Source organism: Megalobrama amblycephala, linkage group LG5 (assembly GCF_018812025.1).
Source record: "Megalobrama amblycephala isolate DHTTF-2021 linkage group LG5, ASM1881202v1, whole genome shotgun sequence".
Classification (NCBI taxonomy): domain Eukaryota; kingdom Metazoa; phylum Chordata; class Actinopteri; order Cypriniformes; family Xenocyprididae; genus Megalobrama; species Megalobrama amblycephala.
Window position 1 is genome coordinate 22,215,762 of NC_063048.1, and position 27,995 is coordinate 22,243,756.

The 27,995-nt window shown below is 36.6% G+C and overlaps 1 protein-coding gene across 3 annotated transcripts; it reads left to right on the forward strand.

The window, feature by feature from the left end:
* Positions 1–2,047: 2,047 nt before the first annotated feature.
* On the forward strand, positions 2,048–27,778 carry LOC125268783 (deleted in malignant brain tumors 1 protein-like). 3 transcript variants are annotated; one of them, XM_048191252.1, is made up of 46 exons: positions 2,048–2,217; positions 2,387–2,419; positions 2,529–2,552; positions 2,836–2,934; positions 3,018–3,056; positions 3,163–3,261; positions 3,391–3,429; positions 3,590–3,688; positions 3,828–3,866; positions 4,036–4,134; positions 4,274–4,312; positions 4,483–4,581; positions 4,721–4,753; positions 5,952–5,984; positions 6,080–6,224; positions 18,087–18,271; positions 18,764–18,862; positions 19,284–19,322; positions 19,467–19,565; positions 19,734–19,796; positions 19,978–20,073; positions 20,241–20,285; positions 20,467–20,562; positions 20,663–20,731; positions 20,831–20,932; positions 21,072–21,113; positions 21,289–21,387; positions 21,564–21,626; positions 21,808–21,903; positions 22,069–22,125; positions 22,296–22,391; positions 22,817–22,855; positions 23,005–23,100; positions 23,265–23,306; positions 23,471–23,566; positions 23,717–23,791; positions 24,095–24,193; positions 24,379–24,435; positions 24,604–24,699; positions 24,989–25,054; positions 25,160–25,310; positions 25,587–25,798; positions 26,032–26,207; positions 26,403–26,794; positions 26,953–27,197; positions 27,599–27,778. In XM_048191252.1, the coding sequence occupies exons 1-46, from the start codon at positions 2,166–2,168 to the stop codon at positions 27,646–27,648; spliced, it is 4,209 nt and encodes a 1,402-aa protein (XP_048047209.1). In that variant the 5' UTR covers positions 2,048–2,165; the 3' UTR covers positions 27,649–27,778. The 3 variants fall into 3 exon arrangements, with proteins under 3 accessions (XP_048047209.1, XP_048047211.1, XP_048047210.1); XM_048191254.1 differs by lacking the exons at positions 4,036–4,134; positions 4,274–4,312; positions 4,483–4,581; ... (4 more) ...; positions 18,764–18,862; positions 19,284–19,322 and having other exon boundaries at positions 2,053–2,217; XM_048191253.1 differs by lacking the exons at positions 2,048–2,217; positions 2,387–2,419; positions 2,529–2,552; ... (10 more) ...; positions 5,952–5,984; positions 6,080–6,224 and adding exons at positions 17,221–17,291; positions 17,423–17,449; positions 17,559–17,591; positions 17,696–17,840.
* The last annotated feature ends 217 nt before the right edge of the window (positions 27,779–27,995 follow it).

Below are 27,995 nucleotides of genomic sequence, written 5' to 3' on the forward strand. Positions count from 1 at the left end.
GCTTTGGATATAGGGCCATGGAGACCAATTTAATAAAAGTCGTTTTAGCTGTTTTACGCACTCACCGGCCACTTTATAGGTAAACCTTGCTAGTACCGGGTTGGACCCTCTTATGCCTTCAGAACTGCATTAATTCTTTGTGTCATAGATTCAACAAGGTGCTGGAAACATTCCTCAGAGATTTTGGTCCATATTGACATGATATCATCACGCAGTTACTGCAGATTTGTCGGCTGCACATGATGCTAATTTCTCGTTCATTCACATCCCAAAGGTGCTCTATTGGATTGAGATCTGGTGACTGTGGAGGCCATTTGAGTATAGTGAACTCATTGTCATGTTCAAGAAACTAGTTTAAGATGATTTGAGCTTTGTGACATGGCATGTTATCCTGCTGGAAGTAGCCATCAGAAAATGGGTACACTGTGGTTATAAAGGGATGGACATGGTTAGCAACAATAGTCGGGTAGACTGGGGCTCAAAGTGTGTAAAAATACCCCCCCCCCCACACCATTACACCACCACTAGCCTGAACCGTTGCTACAACGCTGGATCCATGCTTTCATGTTGTTTACATCAAATTCCAACCCTACCATCTGAATTTCACAGCAGAAGTCAAGACTCATAAGACCAGGTAACATTTTTCCAATCTTCTATTGTTCAGTTTTGGTGAGCCCAAAATTGTAGCCTCAGTTTCCTGTTCTTAGCTGACAGGAGTAGCACCGGTGTGGTCGTCTACTGCTTTAGCCCATCTGCTTCAAGGTTCAACATGTTCGGAGATGCTCTTCTGCAGACCTTGGTTGTAACAAGTGGTTATTTGAGTGACTGTTGCCTTTTTATCAGCTCAAACCAGCCATTTTCCTCTGACCTCTAGCATCAACAAAGCATTTTTGCCCACAGAACTGTCACTCACTGGATTTTTCTCTTTTTCTGATTATTCTCTGAAAACCCTAGAGATGGTTGTGCATGAAAATCACAGTAGATCAGCAGTTTCAGTTACTTCACCAGACAGCAAACTGATGTGGGCCACTTCCGGCAATGATGCGGCACTGCAAGCCTTCTTATGGCCTTCTTTACGGCAATGTGTAATCTGAATGTGACCCTAAAGTGGCCCATGCTGTAAATAATAAATATGGCCCAAATATCGCAAAAATATAGTGGGCCACCTTTGGTAAAAATGTGGCACAACTGAAAAGGCTAATCTGGGTGTAAACCAAATGTGGCCCTGTTATCTAAAAATGTACGTGTACCAGTTTTGGCAAAGATATGGCACAGTAAGCAGTGGCTCATCTGCGTGTGAGCCAAAAGTGGCCCACATATAATGCTACAAATGTGGCCTAGTTATCTTAAAAAGTATCTGGGTCAGTTTTGGCAAATATATGGCACATTATCCATTGGCCCATCTGGGTGTGAGCCAAAAGTGGCCCACATATAATGCTGCAAATGTGGCCCAGTTATAATAAAACACATCTGGGACAATTTTGACAAAGATATGGCTCAATAAGTACAGCAGATCGTTAATATTTCACTAGTTCTTCTTGACCATGTACATTATCTCCACTCAGGTTTGTTGAGGAAAATTTCTTAGCATGAACAAAAATTACATTTTCATATACTCATTCCCTAATCCAAATGCCTTAGTAAGGAATGGTACAGAATAATGAGAGTTCAGTAGGCTACTATTTGAAATTCATTTAGTATGTATGCAAATATATAATTAGCCTATATTGCAGGGATGAGCAACTTCAGTCCTGGAGGGCCACTGCCCAGCAGAGTTTAGCTCCAACCCTAATCAAACACACCTGAACCAGCTAATCAAGGTCTTCAGGATTAGTGAGTTTTTATCAGGGATGGAGATAAACTCTGCAGGACACTGGCCCTCCAGGACCGGAGTTGCCCATCCCTGCTATATTGCAAGCTATGATCATTAGGCATATGATCATAGTATGAGCATCTCAAACAACTGTGTCAACAAATATATCCATAAATTTACACAAAGCATTATAAAACACAACCAGCTGTGTCTTTTCCACGATTAAACTGCTTTAAAGCTTTTCCCAGCACAGGCTTCAGGATATTGATGTGTCATAAGGAAATCCTCCTATGATGGTTTTGAGTATATAAGTGATGACTGAAAGTTTGAAGACAATCGTGATCAGAAGAGAATGATGGAAGCCCCGAATTTCCTTCTCTGTCTGCTTCTAACTGCCTATCAAGGTAAGATTATCATTCAATGGCAATGAAAATTCTTTAGAAAATGTACAATTTATGGAAAACAACTGTTAGCTTGAACATCAGATGTTTCACTCAAATATATAATTTATCATTTCAAAGAGCTGACTGCACTGCATTACATTAAAAGTCATGTATGTTTGTCACATTACAGCAAATACCATTGAATCATGGTCAAGGGTAACAGGTAAATATCCTTCAACATTATATATTGTGGAACATGGGTTATGTATATTTTCATATAATGTTGAAACATCAATTCACATGATATATTTATTTTTCTTTCTTTTTTATAGATGACTATTCCACGCACGATCCATGTATTTATCTATCTATCTATCTATCTATCTATACAATATATAATTTCTCAGTTCATTAAGATGACATGGATTAAAAACATTTAGTACACTGGACATACAGAAGAAAAGGTTTATATTCCATGTCATGTCTATGTCACATTATACGGTAATGAATGTTAACTCATTATTAATAGATCCTTTAAGAGGTATTGGAACCAGAGGAGGAATCGTTGAAATCCTTACAATTTCCACCCCTGTTTATTTTAATGGCATCATGGATAGTATCTCTTTCTCTGTTCTCTAGATGCCTATTCATGCTGGAATAGCTGTGGATCCCACTTTGGCATGTGTTCATGTACATACTCCTGTCAGGACAATGGAAACTGTTGCTATGACTACAACAGTATGTTTCTCTTGATCCGACAATTCAATACTAAACAAACCTCTCTTCCAGAATTGAAATTGATTTCTCGTCTCTTTGTATAGGCTACTGCTTGATGGCCACCGACTGGCCAGATACAACAGGTGCACCTACATCTTTCATATCTTTCTGTCAGATTCAGACCTTTTTTCTGGTTTCCTGAGTGCAGACGAAAGCTGATTTCCCTGTTTCTCTCTCTCTCTCTGCTAGGTTTCCCCTCCTGCAGGTATAATTGTGGACACAACCTCGGCAGCTGCTCATGCAACTACAACTGTTATAGCTATGGCAACTGTTGCCCTGACTACGACAGTGAGTTCCTCTCGATCAGACAGACACTTCAAATACTATACTCAAATCTCTCTTGTATTGAGTGTACAGTTTGAAAATATGATAATACATTGTATTTCCAGATTTTAAATTGATTTTCCCTTCATACAGATTACTGCTTTATGACAACTGAATGGCCAACTACAACAGGTACATCTATGACTCTCTTATTTGTCTGTCAGATACAAACCTTTCCCTGGTGTCTTGTTTGTAGAGAGAGGCTGATGTTCCCACATATCACACATATTAATGGCCCTTGTAGTCATATGTATTAATGGCTTCATGGATAATATGTTTCTCTCTCTGCTAGATTTCCCCTCCTGCAGGTATGACTGTGGACACAACCTCGGCAGCTGCTCATGTGCTCATGACTGTTGGTACTATGGCAACTGTTGCCCTGACTACGACAGTGAGTTCCTCTCGATCAGACAGACACTTCAAATACTATACACAAATCTCTCTTGTATTGAGCATACAGTTTGAAAATATGATAATACATTGTATTTCCAGATATTAAATTGATTTTCACATCTTTTCCCTTCATACAGATTACTGCTTTATGACAACTGAATGGCCAGCTACAACAGGTACATCTATGACTCCCTTATTTGTTTGTCGGATTCAAACCTTTCCCTGGTGTCTTGTTTGTAGAGAGAGGCTGATGTTCCCACATATCACACACATATTAATGGCTCTTGTAGTCATACATGTATTAATGGCTTCATGGATAATATAATATGTTTCTCCCTCTGCTAGATTTCCCCTCCTGCAGGTATAATTGTGGACACAACCTTGGCAGCTGCTCATGCAACTACAACTGTTATAGCTATGGCAACTGTTGCCCTGACTACGACAGTGAGTTCCTCTTGATCAGACAGACACTTCAAATACTATACACAAATCTCTCTTGTATTGAGTGTACAGTTTGAAAATATGATAATACATTGTATTTCCAGATATTAAATTGATTTTCACATCTTTTGCCTTTATACAGATTACTGCCTTTCAACAACTGAATGGCCAGCTACAACAGGTACATCTATGACTCTATTATTTGTCTGTCAGATTCAAACCTTTCCCTCATGTCTTGTTTGTAGAGAGAGGCTGATGTCCCTGTAGTCACATATCACACACATGTTAATGGCTCTTAGTCATACATGTATTAATGGCTTCATGGATAATATCTGTTTCTCTCTCTGCTAGATTTCCCCTCCTGCAGGTGGAACTGTGGATATGACCTCAGCAGCTGCTCATGCGCTTATGACTGTCGGTACAATGGCAACTGTTGCCCTGACTACGACAGTGAGTTCCTCTCGATCAGACAGACACTTCAAATATTATACACAAATCTATCTTGTATTGAGAATACAGTTTGAAAATATGATAATACATTGTATTTCCAGATATTAAATTGATTTTCACATCTTTTCCCTTCATACAGATTACTGCTTTATGACAACTGAATGGACAACAGGTACATCTATGACTCTCTTATTTGTCTGTCAGATTCAAACCTTTCCCTGGTGTGCAGAAGGAGGCTGATGTCCCCACATATCGCATATCAAAAAATTGACGTCAATTGGATGGTTTTTTGTTGTTGTTGTTGTTTTTGTTTTACATCAATTGGACATCAGTGTGTGGACAAACTCATTGGCTACTAATACAGCAGGAACCAATCATCTGTGTCGTATAGATAAAGATGTGATTAGGAGCAGTTGAGTTTAGGACCTTTTAGCCTGTCCATTTAGAGTTTCATGACAGAACTTTGTATTTTTCTTTCATTGCATTGCGTCGTTATTTTGGTGTCAAATGGATGTAAAATATTTCATGTCAGTTTGATGTGCATTTTTTACCTGTTTTTATTTACATCAATTTGATATTTTTTCAACATCAATTGGACATCAGTGTGTGGATGTCAAATGGATGTCAATTTTTTGATGTCAATTTGATGGGTTTTTGACATCAAGGAACTGATAGATATATCATCATTACAAGTATAATTGGATAACATTTATCAAGAAAAAGCAGAGGGTGCATTTATCAGATCAAGACATAAATTGTTGCAACAGGGGGGAAAAAAAAACTAATTATTTCTTTAATTTTGAGAAAAGAAATGGTGAATTGACTTCTATAAGTAAATTGCTAATTAATAATACAGTCACAGAGGATGGAAAAAAGATATCACATTTTGTTACTCATTTTGTTAGAAAATTGTTGACCCATTAGTCTATTAAATAATGATCCCAAACTATTTGCTTTAATTTTTGCCAAAAAAAAATAAAAAATAGAAAAGAAAAGAAAGAAAAGGATTGGAAAATATTATAGACGAGGAACAGACTGGATTTATTCAAGGAAGGCATATTAGTAATAATATTAGATTGAACCTAGATATGATAGACTACAATGAACATGTCTTAGATGATAGTTTTATCTTTTCTATTGATTTTCACAAGGCATTTGATACCATAGAACACAACTTTTTATTTAAAGCAATTGATTTTTTGGGGTTTGGCAGTTATTTTCAAAAAGCTATCAAAACCCTATACAAAGGATTACCAGTTCTGTAAAATTAGCATGGGGGACGTCTGGTAGATTTGAACTAAGTAGAGGAAATGAGTTTACATTAAAACATTAAAATAAGTTTACATTATATATTTATTTTATTTTTATAGATGACTGGTGGAATACCGCTGAGGTTTCTTCAGGTATCTGTCTGCATATCTATAGTTTTTGTCAGGAGTGAGTCTGAGTTTTTATTATTATTATTTTTAATTCTCTTGTTTTCCATCTCTATGTTCAGAACCATGTGGTGACTATCTGACAAATTGGATGGGTGAATTTTCCAGCCCCCGGTACCCAAATAGCTACCCTAATAATGCACGATGCACATGGACCATTCATAGTACAGAGGGAACAACTGTGCTGTTGACCTTCACCGATGTTTAGTAGGAAACATTTGTTATCTACCATTATCTCTATCTGTTTTATCACTTGATCTTTGTCAAAGGAATTAATGTAATTTAATTTCTTAATTTATGAGATGAAACAGAACACCTGAAGTGTGTAACTTAATCTACTCAAGCAAAAGATTTTGTGAAGAATTTTGTAAAAACCAAATGTTCTGTGACAATATATTAATTTGCGTTTGTTTTCTCTCTCCTCTCTATTTGCTAGTTTGGAAACATGTTGTGATTACATCAGAGTATATGACGGTCCTTCTACCCACTCCCCGTTACTGGACGAAATACGGGACTACAAGAACAAAAGCTACAACTCCAGCAACAATGATCTGACTGTGTTTTTCTACACTGATGGAAGTGTATCAAGAAGAGGATTTCATGCAAACTGGGTCTTTGTAGGTAAGCAGATAAATAAAATGAACAGAATTAATTTCATTTTTAAAAGAAGAATCAAAAAGAGCACAGTAATTTCTCAAACATTTCCCTTCTAAATGTATACATTCAACAACAGACAACGGCTCCTGCAAGAATAAATGTGGTGAATTACTTCCCACCTGTGGATGTGACGACCGCTGTCAAAATCATAATGACTGTTGCCCTGACTACGACAGTGAGTTCCTCTTTATCAGACACTTCAAGATAAAATACCTAGACACAAATACTAATCTTTCGTGTAGTGATCACATGAGTCAGTGTGTTTCTCATGAAAAGTGATTTTGATGATACAAAGGAGACTTGTAGTGTTGTTTCTTACTCTTTCAGTTTTATCTCTTCTCTTTACACAGGCTACTGCTCAAATACTACAGAACCAACAACCTGGCCAACAACAGGTGCTGCTGCCATTCAGTTGAATTTAAAAAGTGACACTAATGAGATTAATGACATGAAATGGATCAGTTGAATGTATAACAATTTCTGTAAAGGCAGTAATGAGTTGTGCTTTTCTAACTAAATATGCACACCAAAATGTGACCCAATAATGTGGGGTGTAACGGTACATGTATTCATCCCAAACCATCATGATGCGGACGCCACGGTTCGGTTCATGCAGTTAGACGACTAATACAGTTAGTTAAAGGCGATCCACACTCCAATCCAGAAGGGAACGTGCGCGGTAATGCTTTTTAGCCTATAACCACTTTTAACCAGCATTAATAATCACAATAAAAATGTTTTGTTACTTTCGATAAGAAACAAAGTGCCATCTTTCAAATTCTGTCCATTTTTTCACTAAATTCAAACAATAAATGTCGTTTTTACGCTTTTTGATGTGGCGTGACAGATCGCTGTATAGGCGCCTCAGTTCAAGCGACGATGAACGCGATCATCACTTCCTCTTCACTACTACAGAATAAACATGAATGAACAAGAAGGTATGTTGAAAGATACAGTACAACTTACTGAAATGTATTATATCTCGTGTAATCACTCAGTCAGTGTTTCAACCATTGAAAGATGTCAGTAAATCAGTTTGTAAACAATACGTCACATATTATTACATTTACCTCAGAAAAGCCTTGTGTCAACAGCTTGTTAGTTCACTAGAGAAATGAACTGTATTACTAAATATATGCACTATATTAGCCTATATATTAATTATATTTTACTTAACCTGTTAGTTAATGTAAGGCCTAAATAAATCATTCATGAAAACAAGTTATGACAGCCACTGTGTAAATGATTATAATTCAACAACGAATTGGAGAAACAGAAGTTAATTTTTATTATAATTTGAGTGTTGATGATTGTATCTAAAAATAAATAGCAACTGAATTTAATAATTTGGGCTCTGTTGTTAATTGTAACCTTTATTATAGTAATATGCAAGTAAGGGCTCCCTAATAGTTTACAGCATTAGCAGAGATAGAGATTTTTTATCCTTATGAACATTTTAATTATAATTGAATACAATTAAAGACAGAGACACAGTTTGTTTAGTAAAACATTGTTTAATAAAAAAAGAGAAAAAAATTTGTTTTGTTTTCTCACCCTGCTGTACCGAACCGTGACTTCAAAACCAAGGTATAAAGCCGTCATTTTTGTGTACCGTTACACCCCTACATCACACACATATTGATCATGAGTAAAATTCGTTCCTCCCTCTACTACAGTAACTCACTCCTGCATGCATAACTGTGGATACAACTTCAGCAGCTGCTCATGCACCCACGACTGTCAGTACTATGGCAACTGTTGCCCTGACTTTCACTGTAAGTTCCTCAAAAAAAGACAAGAGGTCTAAGTTCAAACTTGACCTGGAGTTGAAGCTATTGCTGAATAACACTAATGTGTCATAATATGGCATTTATACCAATAAGATAAATGAAAAGAAGATGAACACATATTTCTGTCTAGAGTTGTAGAAGTTTAATCAAATATATAGTTTAAGTATTTAGAAATGTGGTATTAATGATTCTATCATCACATAACAAATACCACAGAAATACTGAATGAAGCTCTTATTCACAGCTCGTTATACAAATTATGTTTTGAAGAATGTTGAATGTTCACACTTATTTTCTATTCTTTGAAAACATTCTGTGACCAGGAGCTTCATTTTAGTGTAAACCACTTCTTGAATACTTCTGGTTCATACTCATCCAGTTTTATCTTCTCTCCTTTAATCAGGGTATTGCCCATCATACACAACAGGTACTAATGTCACGAGTTTTTGTATTTTTTTATGATTCTGAGTAAACTTGTTTGTAACCTTACATATTTTTATTTAACATATTTTGTTTCTTCATGATTGCCAGAATCTCACCCTCAGTGTGGAGGACACCTGTATGGTTCTGGACTGTTTTCCAGTCCATACTACCCAAACTATTACCATGATAATGCCTACTGTGTGTGGTATCTCTCTGCTCAGCAAGGACAGAGGATCTTCCTGTCATTTGTTGATGTGCAGTAAGTAAGACAGGTTCAGTGCTGGTGGAACCATGTTATCCATCCATTCATCCTCACTAGAATGGAAGGAGCCATTTGGGATTGGTTCCACTAACAACCTGAGGGTAGAACCAATTCCAAACGACTCCTTCCATTCTAGTGAGGTTAAAAAGTCAGATTAAAATATTTTTCTGTTTCATTCACAAATGTTTTGACAGTTCTCAATCATAAATGACATCAAAGAATACAGTACTTTTTTGGTTGATGTAAAATTTTGTCTATTTCTGATTCTTTCAGATTGGAGCGCTGCTGTAACTGTGACTACATCTCTGTATATGACGGCTCCTCCACTGGTTATCCACTGCTGGGAAAGATCTGCTTCAATGACACCAATAACCAGGTGTTGCACTCTTCTTCACGATACTTGACTGTTGTCTTCAGGAGTGACTACTCTGGCGTCAGCCATGGTTTTAAGGCCCTTTTCACAAGCTCTCTGACTGCAAATGAAGGTAATGCCATGTTAAGTAAAGTCTAAATTACTTTTTTAATATATAAATAATTCTGTTAAACAGCTGCTGTAACTTGTTTTTGATCCCTTCATTGCCATATTTAGTTTTTATTTTCACTTAATAATTTTTTTTTTTTTTTCAAAAAGTATAAACTTAAAAATAAAATTACAAATCACCTTTGTAATTCCTGAATTGAAATAAATACTTTAAAAGTGCACAATTAATTTAAGCGGATTAAACTTTTTCCTCTGCAGGTCGTGTGGATTGTTCCTCAGACAACATGGTCATTGTCATTCAACAGTCTTACCTCAACTCACTTGGGTACAGTGGAAATGACCTTTATGTGGATGATCATCTGTGCAGACCCACTATTACCAGTTATGAGGTTGTGTTCAGCTTCGCTCTCAACACATGTGGAACTGCCAGAGAGGTATGATCTACATGTGTCAGATCCTGCATCTCTTATTTCTTTGGCCAAAATTGAAAATTAGTCTTGATAGCTTCTTGTCAGCTCTTAATGCTTGAATTTTCTCTGTCAGATCAGTTAGACAGCATAAATGTATGCATCATTGAGGGTCATATTTACCACACAACATCACCTGCTCTCTATCTCTCTCTGTCCTAGATGATGAACGGTTATGTGTCCTACACCAACAATGTGCGGGCATCTCAGTCTCAGTCGGGTGAGATCACTCGTCAGCCACAGTTCCTACTACACGTGGGCTGCCGAATGGAGCCGGACACTATAGTCCAGATATTCTACAAGGCCAAGGAGATCATCAATGCCAACATCACAGGAACGGGCCGCTTCAGTGCCAGCATAGCCTTCTACACCTCCAGCAATTTCTACCAACAAATCTATGACTTTCCATATGAAGTCAAACTGAACCAGTATCTGTATGTTCAAGTCAAGCTAAACAGGCCTGACAACAGCCTGGATCTCTTCCTGGACACGTGTGTAGCGTCTCCAAATCCCAATGACTTCAAAGACCGTTCCTATGACCTGCTGCGTAATGGGTTAGACCTTTTAATTCTTAAATGTGTCTCAATTGAGATTCTATTGCTCCCAGTCTAAATATGTTCTTGTACTTGTTTGCTCTAATAGTGAAACCATCTATTGTACTTGTAATTCAAATTCATTTATCTTCCAAATTCAAATTTATATCTTAATTTCTTTTCCTCTGTCGTAGATGTCCCAGAGACAACACATATTATTCCTACACCAGCGGTCAGCACTATTATGCTCAGTTCAGTTTCCGGGCTTTCATGTTCCTCCGGACTCACGCCTACGTGTACCTGCAGTGTAAAGTGATCATCTGCCCCGATAATGATTACAACTCTCGCTGCCGCCAAGGTTGCCGCTACCGTCGTAAGAGATCCCTCGACAGCACCTACCACACCAATACTGTGACGCTGGGGCCAATCAAACTCAAAGGTCAGATGCCAGTAGCAAGTTTAATTCCTAATGAATCTACCTGCCAGTTTTCGATGTAAAAATAGTGAGCCTTTTCCTAACTTTCTGTTCATTTCTCTGTTTGTCAAGGTCGAAGGTTTGATGTGGAGTCTGAGAAGTCAAAGGAATGAACTGATCATCTTCTCAATCATCACCATTAATCATTTCTATTAATCAATCTTTAGTAATCACCCAGCAAATGATTCAAAATACAAATTGTATTTTTGCAATTAAATAAAGCATTTCTAAACAGCTGGATTTTTTCATCGGTGTCTGCAATTGTTTATATTCACTTTCCATTCTGAAAAGAAAAAATATAATGTGAAGTCAGATTAAGAACACATAGGGTTGTGGCGTGGGCTATATTGCAAACCCAAGGACCCCCTTCATAGTTTTGTTGTTGTTGTTGGTGTTTTGTTTTTTAAATCAACTCTCCAACACAGAGATACTATGAATATGCATACTATTCCAGGGTACAACACATTCAAAGAGTAAATGCATTAACGCCAGATATGAGGTCAAAGCAAATAACTTTTGCACATATGACTGCCTTAAAAAGTTTACTTTAAATAGTCCGGACTGGGCCATGCATGTTTTGTTGGGGTTAGGGCCATTAAATTGGAATGAATTAATAAATGAATGAATGAATTAATTAAAAATAAAGGACAGAAACCCATAATAAGATAAAATTTTGGTAACACTTTACAATAAGGTTCATTTGTTAACATTAGTTAATGTATTAACTAACATGAACTAACCATGAGCAATACATTAAGTTACTGTATTTGTTAATCTTTGTTAACATTAGTAAATAAAAATACAGCAGTTCATTGTTTGTTCATGTTAGTTCACAGTGCATTAACTAATGTTAACAAATACAACTCTTGATTTTAATAATGTATTAGTAAATGTTGAAATTAACAATAACAAAGATTAATAAATGCTGTAGAAGTGCAGTTCATTATTAGTTCTAGTTAACTAATGTAAACTAATGAACCTTATTTTAAAGTGTTACCATTTTTTTTAATATACTGCAAATGAGTTTAACATTATTTATATTGCATTATGAAGGCTCTTAATTATTGAGTTAATATTTTACTTTATTTAAAGTTTATTAGATCTGAAGATATCTATTCAGAAAAGGTCATACTTAAAGAGTTAGTTCACCCAAAAATGAAAATTACCCCATGATTTACTCACCCTCAAGCCATCCTATGTGTATATGACTTATTTCTTTCAGCCAGAGTTAAATTAAAAATATCCTGGCTCCTCCAAGCTTTATTATGGGAGTGATTGGAGGATGAGTCCAAAAAAGTGCATTCATCGATCATAAAACATATTCCACGCGGCTCCGGGGGGTACGAGGCCATCTGAAGCGAATCGATGCATCTGTGTAAGACAAATATCCTTATTTAAAACTTTATAAAGTAAAATAACGAGCTTTCGGTATGACAGCCATACGCATTTAACTTACACATGAAGTAAACTTACAATGACATTAACTTATTTAGTGGGGGGTAATCGAGAATGAATAGGGGAGGAAGAGGCTCTCAAGATGGCGTCGTGAGCTGTTGTTGTGTTTCGAGCTGAGAAATATGGGGTCCACTTAATATAATAAGTTTGTGTGGTTGCCAAATATTGTTAGCGATACATTTGTAAAGACACTTTTTGAGACTTTTAACAACTAATTTGTGTTCGGATAATGGAGATGGAGGACTCTGTGGAGATGGAGATTGAATCAGGGAAAGAAAAGAGGTGTCGTATAAGGCTTATAGAGGTGTCGTATAACGCTTGTAAAGTGGCTGAAGGAGGTACCTGTAACACCAACCCCAATACTCCAGAGAAACGTCCAGCAAAGAAAGCTAAGAATGATGAAGGACTCAAAAAGTCACTTGATAACTGTTATCAAGACATTGCTGATTTAAAAAAGGAAAGTGCATGTCTTAAAACACAGTGTGTGAAATCTCAAAAAAGATTCAAGAAATGGAACAGAAGCTGAATGAGGCTGAGCGATATAACAGGTGATGGAACTTGCATCTTTACGGAGTCCCTGAGAGATCAGAAAAAGATATAAAAGTGGTTATGAAAGAAATATGCAAAGAGATCCTTCCAGAAACTGCGTGCACCCTTGTGACAGGTGCTATCGATGTAGTCCAAACCTCCAGAGATGAAGAACAACATCACACCGCGACCAGTAATCATCAGGTTTCTTTCACGGACGGCAAGAGACTTGGTGTGGAGATCTGCCAAAGCTAATGAATATCTACAAAGAAAGCATCTTCGCTTCAAAGAGGATCTGACTGGTGCAGACAAAGAAGCACGCACCAAGTTATGGCCTCTTGTAGAAAAGGCACGCAAAGAGGGAAAGAGAGCTTGTAGGTGGCTTACATAGATAAGAAAGAGGTTCGAGTTACCTAATGTTTCGTTAACTGGAACATATTGCTTGGAACAAGCAACTTTCCTTACTTTTGTGTAAGCAGTAGCCTACTTATGTATGTAGGCTATATTGGTAACAAGTTGTAGTTAAGAATGTTACCTATACAATCTATTTAAAAATGTGTTTAAAAAATGTGTTCAGTTGTAACTGTAAATATTTAATCTGCATTTATAGGTTGTTACATTTTCATTGTATATTGCAGAGGATTATATAGAAGATTATGCAACAACAGCATTTTAAAGACCCTAGTGTAAGAATTTATTTTTTATAAAAAGGACAAGTGTAAGTTTTGATGTCTATTTCAGTTTTTTTTTATTTGTGCCAGAGGTTTACGTGATCCTTTGAAAAGGATATCCTTATTTTTATATTGTAGAGGAAAGGGTGTCAATTTTTATTTTAATTATTTTATTTTTATTCTTTTATTTTTTATTTTATTTCAATTTTAAAAAATTGACGTCAATTTAATTTTTTTTTTCGACATCAATTGGACGTCAGTGTGTGGATGTCAAATTGATGTCAAGTTTTAGATTTCAACATGGCCTATTTTGCAAACAACTGACTCTTGTCGATCTCCTTAGTGGTTTCTTCATAGTTGAAGCCAAAATGAGTCCACACAGCTCTGTATACCGCGGGAGCGAATTAATTCTCTCGTCTTGTGACTCGAGCTGGGTTTGCTAATGCTAACACTAGCGATGCACCTTGCGCATCTCCGGCTACACGTCAGTTTACGCTCTGAGATAACGCTGACATCTACCGGTTGGTTTTATACAGTCTGTGGTTTAAACCAAACACAAAGCCACGAATCTTGGATGCAAGTAAGCAAGTAAGTAAATAAATAGATAAATAAATAAATATCGATAGCCTACAGTATTTTTGTGTCATTATGATTATGATGTGTGGACGTCAAATTGACGTCAAAAAAATTGACGTGTATTGGCAACCTTAAAGATAATCGTTCTCCAGGTAATGATGGACTTGTTAGTGAGTTCTATAAAATGTTTTGAGATAAGTTAGCTCCCTTTTTGTTAGCCGTGTTCATAGAATCTGTTGAAAAGGGGGAAGAATTACCCACTTCTTTAAGACAAGGTGTTATTACATTAATTCCACAGCCAAACAAAAATAGGCTACTTGGTATTTAGAAAATTGGAGACCCATTAGTCTATTAAATAATGATGCTAAACTATTTGCTTTAATTTTTGCCAAAAGACTAAAAAAAGGATTGGAAAATATTATATACAAGGAACAGAGGAACAATAGACTACAATGAATATGTCTTAGATGATAGTTTTATCTTTTTTATTGATTTTCACAAGGCATTTGATACCATAGAACACAACTTTTTATTTAAAGCAATTGATTTTTTGGGGGGTTTGGCAGTTATTTTCAAAAAGCTATCAAAACCCTATACAAAGGATTAGCCTACCAGTTCTGTAAAATTAGCAGGGGAGACGTCTGGTAGATTTGAAATAGGCTAAGTAGAGGGATTAGACAGGGGTCAAAACAAATAATGGCCCTTCACATCAAAAAAAGGACATTTTCAAGGAATTACAGTGTTAGGAAAAACATTTAAGTTGTGTCAACTTGCAGATGACACTGCCTTATTTGTGAAAGATAGGAATGAAATCATTTAAGGGTTAGTTCACCCAAAAATGAAAATAATGTTTATTATTACTCACCCTCATGCCGTTTCACACCTGTAAGACCTTCGTTAATCTTCGGAATGCAAATTAAGATATTTTAGTTGAAATCCGATGGCTCAGTGAGCCCTGCATAGCCAGCAATGACATTTCCTCTCTCAAGATCCATTAATGTACTAAAAACATATTTAAATCAGTTCATGTGAGTACAGTGGTCCAATATTAATATTATAAAAACGAAATAATAATATATAAAAAGGAAAATATTTTTGGTGCACCAAAAAAAACAACCCCACCCCCCCAAAATAATGACTTATATAGTGATGGCAGATTTCAAAACACTGCTTCATGAAGCTTCGGAGCATTATGAATCAGCGTGTCAAATCAGCGGTTCGGAGCGCCAAAATCACATGATTTCAGTAGTTGGTGGTTTGACACGCTGATTCATAACACTCCAAAGATTCTTGAGGCAGTCTTTTGAAATCGCTATGATCATGATTGGAATGAGAAGGCTATTAAAAAGTAAGTAAACAGCTCACACACTTAGATAACACCGCTTTATGTCACGTCAAAAATCAAACTTGAAAAGACCTGAAAACATGATGACTGCAGGGGTTTTTACTAGTGAGCAATCAGCTTGGGAAAATTAAAGATACATCTTCCTGTCTGTGACAGACAGTGTTTAATGATGATCTGAAATAAGTTTACTATTAAAAAAAACAGAAACATCAATACACGAATAAAATATATTGTTTAACTTTTTACTGCCTTTAGTCATTATTTTGGAATAAATGTAAAAATGCTTAAAACACTAACTTGATGAGATTGACTTTGTTTTTGTTTTGTCAATGTAAATGGTATTTGGTTTCTTTTTTGATGTAATGTAAAATAATGTTCATTTAACGAGGAAGACCACCACTGCACACCACTGACATATATATATTGGGTGAACTAACCCTTTAATATTGTACTAAGATTTTAACAGAAGGATAGAATAGTTAGAGGAGGATATCTTGACAGATTATTATTCTGGAGCCTGAAATTACGTAGACTAATGTGGAAATGACACAGCTGGATGTCAATGGATAAATCTGTTGACACAACGTTTGTGATAGTGGTGTGATCAGAGACTGCAATACAGATAATGTTAATGATTCTTTAGTCTATAAATTTTATTTAGTTTAGATAATAATGTTCTCTTTTGGCATTTACATTAGAGAACTTGGTAGCACTTTACAATGAGGTTCATTAGTTAACATTAGTTAACTACAGTAGTTAACATGAACTAATAATGAACTGCACGTATACAGCATTTATTAATCTTTATTAATGTTCATTTCAACATTTAGTAAAACATTATTAAAATCTTGTTAACATTAGTTAATGCACTGTGAACTAACATGAACAAACAATGAACAACTATTTTCATTAACTAACGTTAACGAAGATTAGTAAATTCAGTAACAAATGTATTGCTCATGGTTAGTTCATGTTAATTAATACATTAACTAAGGTTTAACTAATGAATCTTATTGTAAAGTGTTACCGAGAACTTCTAAGAATGGGAGAGACAGTCCACAGTTTGGAGAGACAGTCTAATATTTCTTAATATTCTCTGTCGTTAGCATGTCAGACTACTGACTACTAACTGGTGCTACTTTCATGTCTCTTGTGTCACACCACAGACTTGCTGTTAGTTGTTTCATTTTTGTAAAGCTGTACATATTGTTTTGTAATGTAATGGTGACAACTTTGGTAGTAGATAGATATGTGTACAATATCAGAAAGTAGATAGTAGAAAGTAGATATGTGTACAATATAACTTCAATAAGTTGATCACTCTGTAATCCTAAACTTTGTGTCAACACAATATCTATGAAACAAATCACACAGAGTCAAGAGTAATAATGAAAGTTACATAATACTCAGCTGTGTCTTTTCCATGATTATGCTGCTATATAGATTTTATTCCAGCACAGACTCCAGGATATTGATAATAAAGAAATCCTGTTATAAGGAAACTTTTTGACTATATAAGTGATGATTTAACAGTTAAAGACAAACTTGATCAGAAGAGAAAGATGGAAGCTCTGAATTTCCTTCTCTGTCTGCTTCTAACTGCCTATCAAGGTAAGATTATCATTCCCTGGAGAAAATTGTAAAATATTTCTAAATCATCTGCCTGCTTGAACATCATTTGTTTTGCTTATACTGTATAGAAAGACAAGCATTACATTAAATGTCTACATGTCATATTACAGCAAATACTGTTGGGTCATGGACAACAGGTAAATCAATAAACATTATACATTATATAGTGAATAACATGGTTTTATGCATATTTTTATACAGTGTTGAAACATCAATTTCCATTATATATTTACTTTGTTTTTATAGGTGACTGGCTGTTTACCACTGAGGTTTCTTCAGGTATCTGTCTGCATGTCTATAGTTTTTGTCAGGAGTGAGTCTGCATTAGGTTGTTTTAATTATTATTATTTTTAATTCTCTCTGTTTTCCATTTCTATGTTCAGAACCATGTGGTGACTATCTGACAGATTGGATGGGTGAATTTTCCAGCCCCCGGTACCCAAATAGCTACCCTGATAATGCACGATGCACATGGACCATTCATAGTACAGGGGGAACAACTGTGCTGTTGACCTTCACCGATGTTTAGTAGGAAACATTTGTTATCTACCATTATCTCTATCTGTTTTATCACTTGATCTTTGTCAAAGGAATTAATGTAATTTAATTCCTTAATTTATGAGATGAAACAGAACACCTGAAGTGTGTAACTTCATCTTCTCAAGCAAAAATAAAGATTTTGTGAAGAATTTCATGAACACTAATTGTGTTTTCAAATGTTCTGTGACAATACATTAATTTGCATTCGTTTTCTCTCTCCTCTCTATTTGCTAGTTTGGAAACATGTTGTGATTACATCAGAGTATATGATGGTCCTTCTACCCACTCCCCGTTACTGGACGAAATACGGGACTACAAGAACAAACGCTACACCTCCAGCAACAATGATCTGACTGTGTTTTTCTACAGTGATAGCAGTGTATCAAGAAGAGGATTTCATGCAAACTGGGTCTTTGTAGGTAAGCAGATAAATAAAATGAACAGAATTAATTTCACTTTTAAAACAAGAATCAAAATTATTTATCACAACCTTTGCAGTTCGATTGCTGGAATGAATTACTTTCACGAGCAGCTTCTTTTTTATGATGCAGAAATATACAGCGCAACCAGTGTATAACTCCTGAACGTTAATGAACCGCTTCTGTTTATTAAATCAGACACACTCCTTACAATTTATTTAAGGCTTAAATCATTGTGGTTACTGACTAGTTCATTTGACAACGTTTAAAGATACACATGAATATTATCAGTAGTATTTTATCTTTAAAGTCATTAAAAGCCTGTGTAAACGGACCTTTTGCAACTTGCTTGTTTCCAAATATTTTCCAAATACTAAAGAATAGTTACTAAAACAGTTAAGAAAGCAGAAACCAGAGAAGGAATTGTTTGAATCATTACAAATCCAATTCGTACTCATAATAATGGCTAAAATCTACGTCTCTGTTTGTTAGATTCCAATTCATGCAGGCATAACTGCGGACGCTCCCTTGGCACTTGTTCATGTGATGATTCCTGTCGGGACAATAGAAACTGCTGTTATGACTATTACAGTGAGTTCCTCCTGATCAGACACTTTAGATCAATCACTATTCACAAATTCCTCTTGTATTGAGCATATGGGTCATTTCCAGAATTGAAAATTATTTTCTAATGTTCATATATGCAACTTTAAAGGGTTAGTTCACCCAAAAAAATGAAAATTCTGTCATGAATTACTCACCCTCATGTCATTCCACTCCCGTAAGACCTTCGTTCATCTTCGAAACTGAAATTAAGATACTTTTTGATGAAATCCGACAGGTATATATCTTAATTTGTGTTCTAAAGGTGAACGAAAGTCTTACGGGTTTGGAACGACATGAGGGTGAGTAATTCATGACAGAATTGTCATTTTTGGGTGAACTGGGGGCCCCATTAAAAAATTTCCAATACATAATGTACAACAAAACTTTATCTGTTTACTTTATACAGGCTACTGCTCACTGACAACAACTTGGCCAGCTACAACAGGTGCACCTACATCTTATCTGTCTTCAGATATTCATCTTATCAGATTCAGATATTACATTCAGATATTACACTCATATTAATGGCTCTTGTAGTCATACATGTATTAATGGCTTCATGGATAATATGTTTCTCTCTCTCTGCTAGATTTCCCCTCCTGCAGGTATGACTGTGGATACAACTTCGGCAGCTGCTCATGTGCCTACGACTGTCATAACTATGGCAACTGTTGCCCTGACTACGACAGTGAGTTCCTCTCGATCAGACAAACATGAAATACCGCAAGCACAAATCTTCCCTGTAGTGATCACATGTGTCATTATTACCTTTAATGAAATGGCTTTTGCTGAATCAAAGGAAACTTTTGCATTTATTTGTCTTCCTACTTCACTTTTATCTCTTCTCTTTTCACAGGCTACTGCTTAGAAACAACAACGACAACAGAAACAACATCAACATTCTGGATTGATACAACAGGTTCTGCTGCCATTCAGTTGAATTTAAGTGCACACTGAGATTAAACTAGCTTTGTAAAGGCAGTAATTAGTCCAGCTTTGCTCTTCTAACTAAATATGTACACTAATCAATGAAGTGACTCAATAATGTGTATATTAATCATACATTGACATCACTGTCTAAAATCTGTTTCTCTCTCTAGCTCCTTCCTGCATGTGGAACTGTGGATACAACCTCGGCAGCTGCTCATGCACTCATGACTGTCAGTACTATGGCAACTGTTGCCCTGACTACGACAGTGAGTTCCTCTCGATCAGACAGACACTTCAAGATGAAACACAAATCTTTCCTGTAGTGATCACATGTGTCATTATTACCTTTAATGGAATGGCTTTTGCTGAATCAAAGAAAACTTATGCATTTACTTTTCTTCCTACTTCACTTTTATCTCTCCTCTTTTCACAGGCTACTGCCCAGCAACAACAACAACATACTGGATTGATACAACAGGTTCTGCTGCCATTCAGTTGAATTTAAGTGCACACTGAGATTAAACTAGCTTTGTAAAGGCAGTAATTAGGCCAGCTTTAATGTTCTAACTAAATATGTCCACTAATCAATGAATTGACTCAATAATGTGTACATTAATCATACATTGACATCACTGTCTAAAATCTGTTTCTCTCTCTAGCTCCTTCCTGCAAGTGGAACTGTGGATACAACCTCGAAAGCTGCTCATGCGATCACGTCTGTCAGTACTATGGCGGCTGTTGCCCTGACTACGACAGTGAGTTCCTCTCGTTTAGACAGGATACTTTTAAGGAAAAAAATATTACAAAAACAAAACTAACTGGCTTTAATTTTACTTATCTTTTCCCTTTACAAAGGCTACTGTTTCATGACGACAACAACACAAGAAACAACAACACAAGAAACAACAACTGAGTTTATAATAGGTACTGTTGTCAGATAGTTGAACTAACTGAATGTTCAACAGCCTATGTGAGCACAGTAATTTCTCAAACATTTCCCTTCAAAATTTATACATACAACAGCAGACGAAGGCTCCTGCGAGAATAATTGTGGTGAATTTGTTTCAATCTGTGGATGTGACGACCTCTGTCAACGTTATAATGACTGTTGCCCTGACTACGACAGTGAGTTCCTCTCGATCAGACAGACACTTCGAATACTATACACAAATCTCTCTTGTATTGAGAATACAGTTTGAAAATATGATAATACATTGTATTTCCAGATATTAAAATGATTTTCACATCTTTTCCCTTCATACAGACTACTGCCTTATAACAACAACTGAATGGCCAACTACAACAGGTACATCTATGACTCTCTTATTTGTCTGTCGGATTCAAACCTTTCCCTGGTGTCTTGTTTGTAGAGGGAGGCTGATGTCCCTGTAGTCACATATCACACACATATTAATGGCTCTTGTAGTCATACATGTATTAATGACTTCATGGATAATATAATATGTTTCTCCCTCTGCTAGATTTCCCCTCCTGCAGGTATAATTGTGGACACAACCTTGGCAGCTGCTCATGCAACTACAACTGTTATAGCTATGGCAACTGTTGCCCTGACTACGACAGTGAGTTCCTCTTGATCAGACAGACACTTCAAGTCGAAATACTGTAAACACAAATCTTTCCTGTACTGATCACATGGGTCATTGTTACCTGTGATGAAATGGCTTTTGCTGAATCAAAGGAAACTTTTGCATTTATTTGTCTTCCTACTTCACTTTTATCTCTTCTCTTTTCACAGGCTACTGCTCAGAAACAACAACGACAACAGAAACAACATCAACATTCTGGATTGATACAACAGGTTCTGCTGCCATTCAGTTGAATTTAAGTGCACACTGAGATTAAACTAGCTTTGTAAAGGCAGTAATTAGTCCAGCTTTGATGTTCTAACTGAATATGTACACTAATCAATGAAGTGACTCAATAATGTGTACATTAATCATACATTGACATCACTGTCTAAAATCTGTTTCTCTCTCTAGCTCCTTCCTGCATGTGGAACTGTGGATACAACTTCGGCAGCTGCTCATGCACCTACGACTGTTATAGCTATGGCAACTGTTGCCCTGACTACGACAGTGAGTTCCTCTCGATCAGACAGACACTTCAAGATGAAACACAAATCTTTCCTGTACTGATCACATGGGTCATTATTATCTGTGATGAAATGGCTTTTGCTGAATCAAAGGAAACTCTTGCATTTACTTTTCTTCCTACTTCATTTTTGTCTCCTCTTTTCACAGGCTACTGCCCAGAAACAACAACGACAACAGCAACAACATACTGGATTGATACAACAGGTTCTGCTGCCATTCAGTTGAATTTAAGTGCACACTGAGATTAAACTAGCTTTGTAAAGGCAGTAACTAGCCCAGCTTTGAACTTCTGACTGAATATGTACACTAATCAATGAAGTGTGTACATTAATCATACATTGACATCACTGTCTAAAATCTGTTTCTCTCTCTAGCTCCTTCCTGCATGTGGAACTGTGGATACAACTTCGGCAGCTGCTCATGCACCTACGACTGTCATAACTATGGCAACTGTTGCCCTGACTACGACAGTGAGTTCCTCTCGATCAGACAGACACTTTGTTACAGATCCCTTGTTCCCCTGGACTCCATTTCCCAAGATCCTCCTGTTCTCCACACCTGCACTCACTTCCCTCGTCAGCTCCTCATCTTCACTCATCACCTGCACCTGGACTCTATTGTCAGCACTCCCCATATATTGCACTCACTCCCTTCACTCCTCGTCCGTTCTCTGTTTTGTTAAGATGTATGTTTGGTGATCTCTGCCTTCTGTTTAATAAATGTATTGTACGTATTGTGGAAATCCGTATCAGCCTCATCTCTACACCAGCATACGTAACACACTTCAAATACTATACACAAATCTCTCTTGTACTGAGCATACAGTTTGAAAATATGATAATACATTGTATTTCCAGATATTAAATTGATTTTGATATCTTTTACCTTTATACAGATTACTGCTTTATGACAACTGAATGGCCAACTACAACAGGTACATCTATGACTCTCTTATTTGTCTGTCAGATTCAAACCTTTCCCTGGTGTGTAGAAGGAGGCTGATGTCCCTGTAGTCACATATCACACACATATTAATAATCATACATGTATTAATGGCTTAATGTCAGTTCGTCTCTCTACTAGCTCCCTCCTGCAGGTATTCCTGTGGATATGACCTCGGCAGCTGCTCATGCGTTCACGGCTGTCAGTACTATGGCGTATGTTGCTCTGACTATGAAAGTGAGTTCTTCTAGATCAGACACTTAAAAATCAAATAAACAGCTTTCCAGTGGTCAGCACATGGGCCATTACATTTCCTGTGATGAACTGGATTTTGCTGAATCAAAGCAGAATTGTGCATTACTGTTCTTCCCCCTTGAGTTTTGTCTCTTTTCTTTACGCAGGCTTCTGCATAGCAACAATTCACCCACCAGATGATCCAACAGGTGCAATTCAGTTGAATTTAAATGACACTAATGACATTAAATGGATCAGTTTAATGTACAGCAACATTTGTAACTTTTCTTTCTAAATGTATACAGTGTCAATGAAGTGACATTGCACACATTTTAATGACATCATGGTTCAAATCTGTTCCTCTCTCTACTAGCTCCCTCCTGCATGTATAACTGTGGGTACCACCTTGGCTATTGTTCATGCTCCAGGGCCTGTCTTTTTTTTGGCGACTGTTGCCATGACTACGAAAGTGAGTTCCTTCTGATTAGATACACAAATATTTTCCTGTAGTGAACACATGGGTCATTGTATTTCTTGTCATGAAAAGGATTTTGCTGCATCATTTTGCTTGTGGTGTTAAATTTTTTCCCTTTCATTCGTATCTTTTCTCTTTATATAGACGTCTGCTTAAGAACAACAACACCAACAACAACAACAACAACAACAAAGTCAACTCACACGCAAGTTACAGCAGGTAACTTGCTAACTCAATTCTACAATAAGTAAATCCACCTCACCAGCTAATTACTCTTCAACAGCGATGCCATAGAAATATACAGGGCTTCCGCAAAAATGGAAGTTCAAACACAAAATTCTAAAGATAGCTGTGCGCTTGTTTCTCTGGCGGATAAGGTCTATCAGTAAAGTTACCCAATAATGTGTAAAGCTCAGTTCTAACCTGACATTATAATGACAATTAATGATCATCTGAAATGTACAACAATTCATGTAAGTGCAATAATTTCTCAAAATCATATATTTATATATTCGACAATAGATGAAAACTCTTGCGAGAATAACTGCGGCCAAAGGCTTCCCCTCTGTAGATGTGACGACCTCTGTCAACATTATGGCAACTGCTGCCCTGACTATGACAGTGAGTTCCTCTTGATCAGGCTGACCATTTAAAATGAAATACTACAAATAATAAAACAAATCATTCCTGCAGTCATCACATGATTCATTGCATTTCTTATGATGAAATGGATTTTGCTAAATCAAAAGAGGCGATGTAGAATTACTTTTCTTCCTACTTCACTTTTATCTCTTCTCTTTTCACAGGCTACTGCTCAGAAACAACAACAACAACAGCAACAACATACTGGATTGATACAACAGGTTCTGCTGCCATTCAGTTGAATTTAAGTGCACACTGAGATTAAACTAGCTTCATCCAGTAATTAGTCCAGCTTTGCACTTCTAACTAAATATGTATGGTAATAAATGAAGTGACCCAATAATATATACATTAATCATACATTGAGTAAAATCTGTTCCTCTCTCTAGCTCCTTCCTGCATATATAACTGTGGATACAACTTCGGCAGCTGCTCATGCACTCACGACTGTCAGTACTATGGCAACTGTTGCCCTGACTATCACTGTAAGTTCCTCAAAAAAAGACAAGAGGTCTAAGTTCAAACTTGACCTGGAGTTGAAGCATTTATTGCTGAATAACACTAATGTGTCAGAATATGGCATTTATACCAATAAGATAAATGAAAAAAATGATTCACAGCTCGTTATACAAATGATGTTTTGAAGAAAGTTCACACTGCTTTTTTCCATTCTATGAAAACATTCTGTGACCAGGAGCTTCATTTTAGTGTAAACCACTTCTTGAATACTTCTGGTTCATACTCATCCACTTTTTTCTTCTCTCCTTTAATCAGGGTATTGCCCATCAGACACAACATGGAGAGACTCAACAACAACAACATGGAGAGACTCAACAACAGGTACTAATGTCGCTAGTTTTTGTAATTTTTATCTGATTCAGAGTAAACTTGTTTGTAACTGTACATTTTTTTATTTAACATATTTTGTTTCTTCATGATTACCAGATTCTCATCCTCAGTGTGGAGGACACCTGTATGGTTCTGGACTGTTTTCCAGTCCAAACTACCCAAGCTATTACCATGATAATGCCTACTGTGTGTGGTATCTCTCTGCTCAGCAAGGACAGAGGATCTTCCTGTCATTTGTCGATGTGCAGTAAGTAAGACAGGTTCAGTGCTGTTGGAACCATGTTATCCATCCATTCATCCTCACTAGAATGGAAGGAGCCATTTGGGATTGGTTCCACTAACAACCTGAGGGTAGAACTAATTCCAAATGACTCCTTCCATTCTAGTGAGGTTAAAAAGTCAGATTAAAATATTTTGCTGTTTCATTCACAAATGTTTTGACAGTTCTCAATCATAAATGACATCCAAGAATACAGTACTTTTTTGGTTGATGTAAATTTTTGTCTATTTCTGATTCTTTCAGATTGGAGCGCTGCTGTAACTGTGACTACATCTCTGTATATGACGGCTCCTCCACTGGTTATCCACTGCTGGGAAAGATCTGCTTCAATGACACCAATAACCAGGTGTTGCACTCTTCTTCACGATACTTGACTGTTGTCTTCAGGAGTGACTACTCTGGCGTCAGCCATGGTTTTAAGGCCCTTTTCACAAGCTCTCTGACTGCAAATGAAGGTAATGCCATGTTAAGTAAAGTCTCAATATCTTTTTTAATATATAAATAATTCTGTTAAACAGCTGCTGTAACTTGTTTTTGATCCCTTCATTGCCATATTTAGTTTTTATTTTCACTTAATTTTTTTTTTTCTTCAAAAAGTATAAACAATCACATTCGTAATTCCTGAATTGAAATAAATACTTTAAAAGTGCACAATTAATTTAAGCGGATTAAACTTTTTCCTCTGCAGGTCGTGTGGATTGTTCCTCAGACAACATGGTCATTGTCATTCAACAGTCTTACCTCAACTCACTTGGGTACAGTGGAAATGACCTTTATGTGGATGATCATCTGTGCAGACCCACTATTACCAGTTATGAGGTTGTGTTCAGCTTCGCTCTCGACATGTGTGGAACTGCCAAAGAGGTATGATCTACATGTGTCAGATCCTGCATCTCTGTTTTCTTTGGCCAAAATTGAAAATTAGTCTTGATAGCTTCTTGTCAGCTCTTAATGCTTGAATTTTCTCTGTCAGATCAGTTAGACACCATAAATGTATGCATCATTGAGGGTCATATTTACTACACAACATCACCTGCTCACCATCTCTCTCTCTCCTAGATGATGAACGGTTATGTGTCCTACACCAACAATGTGCGGGCATCTCAGTCTCAGTCAGGTGAGATCACTCGTCAGTCACAGTTCCTACTACGCGTGGGCTGCCGAATGGAGCCGGACACTATAGTCCAGATATTCTACAAGGCCAAGGAGATCATCAATGCCAACATCACAGGAACGGGCCGCTTCAATGCCAGCATAGCCTTCTACACCTCCAGCAGTTTCTACCAACAAATCTATGACTCTCCATATGAAGTCAACCTGAATCAGCTTCTGTATGTTCAAGTCAAGCTAAACAGGCCTGACAACAGCCTGGATCTCTTCCTGGACACGTGTGTAGCGTCTCCAAATCCCAGTGACTTCAAAGACCGTTCCTATGACCTGCTGCGTAACGGGTGAGACAGTATTAGTAAGAATTCTGTTGGTACCTAGTGTTAAGTACTATAGTTCTTGTACTCATTTGTGTAGAATAATAGAGAAACCTGACTGTAGTCCAAATGTATTTATCTTTCAAATACAATACAAGTAATTACTCTTATTTTATCTTTTGTAGATGTCCCAGAGACAACACATATTATTCCTACACCAGCGGTCAGCACTATTATGCTCAGTTCAGTTTCCGGGCTTTCAAGTTCCTCCGGACTCACGCTTACGTGTACCTGCAGTGTAAAGTGATCATCTGCCCCGATAACGATTACAACTCTCGCTGCCGCCAAGGTTGCCGCTACCGTCGCAAGAGATCCCTCGACAGCACCTACCACACCAATACTGTGACGCTGGGGCCAATCAAACTCAAAGGTCAGAGGTCTCTCTGAGTCTCACAAATTTAAAGCAATAATTCACCCAGAAGTGACAATTCTGTCATTATTTACTCTCAATTGTGTTGTTCCGAACCCATGTGCTGTTATCTTCTCTGTGGAGCACAGACGGAAAATTCTGAAGAATCTAGGAACAATGTGAGGATAAACAACACAAGTAGAGTAAATACAGTCAGAATTATTGGGTCAGCTATCCATTTTAAAATAATTAAAAAAAAAAAGTAAAAGATAATTTAAAGTGTTTTAAGTATTATTTGCATTTTCCATACAATATTTTAAATGCTAGGAAAATGCTGAGCTGGTACACTGGTATAATTTCCTGTCAAGTTTGAATAATTAGTATATACGACTACTCTATCCCTTTATCCCTATACTCTGCAGGAGGGAGACGTGCTTTCAGACAGCGTGAGAAGATTGAGGCAGCAGAGTGATTTGATCATCATCAGCATCTCTATTTCTCATCTGTATCATTAATCAAATCATATTATCCTTCCTAAACAAATTGATTTAAATGAAATTTTGAAATGAATTTTCTTTAATTCATTAAAGCAATCCTTCTTCAGATGCACTTCTTTGTCTCTGTCAGTGGAATATACAGGTGCTGGTCATATAATTAGAATATCATCAAAAAGTTGATTTATTTCACTACTTCCATTCAAAAAGTGAAACTTGTATATTATATTCATTCATTACACACAGACTAATATATTTCAAATGTTTATTTCTTTTAATTTTGATGATTATAACTGACAACTAAGGAAAATCCCAAATTCAGTAT

Bases quoted from the DNA above. Each gene is read 5' to 3' on its own strand.
- LOC125268783 (XM_048191252.1), top strand. From the start codon at position 2,166: ATGATGGAAGCCCCGAATTTCCTTCTCTGTCTGCTTCTAACTGCCTAT. The intron at 2,420-2,528 runs GTAAATATCCTT...TCTTTTTTATAG, and splicing joins ATCATGGTCAAGGGTAACAG to ATGACTATTCCACGCACGAT. The intron at 24,194-24,378 runs GTGAGTTCCTCT...CTCTTTTCACAG, and splicing joins CTGCTGCCCTGACTATGACA to GCTACTGCTCAGAAACAACA.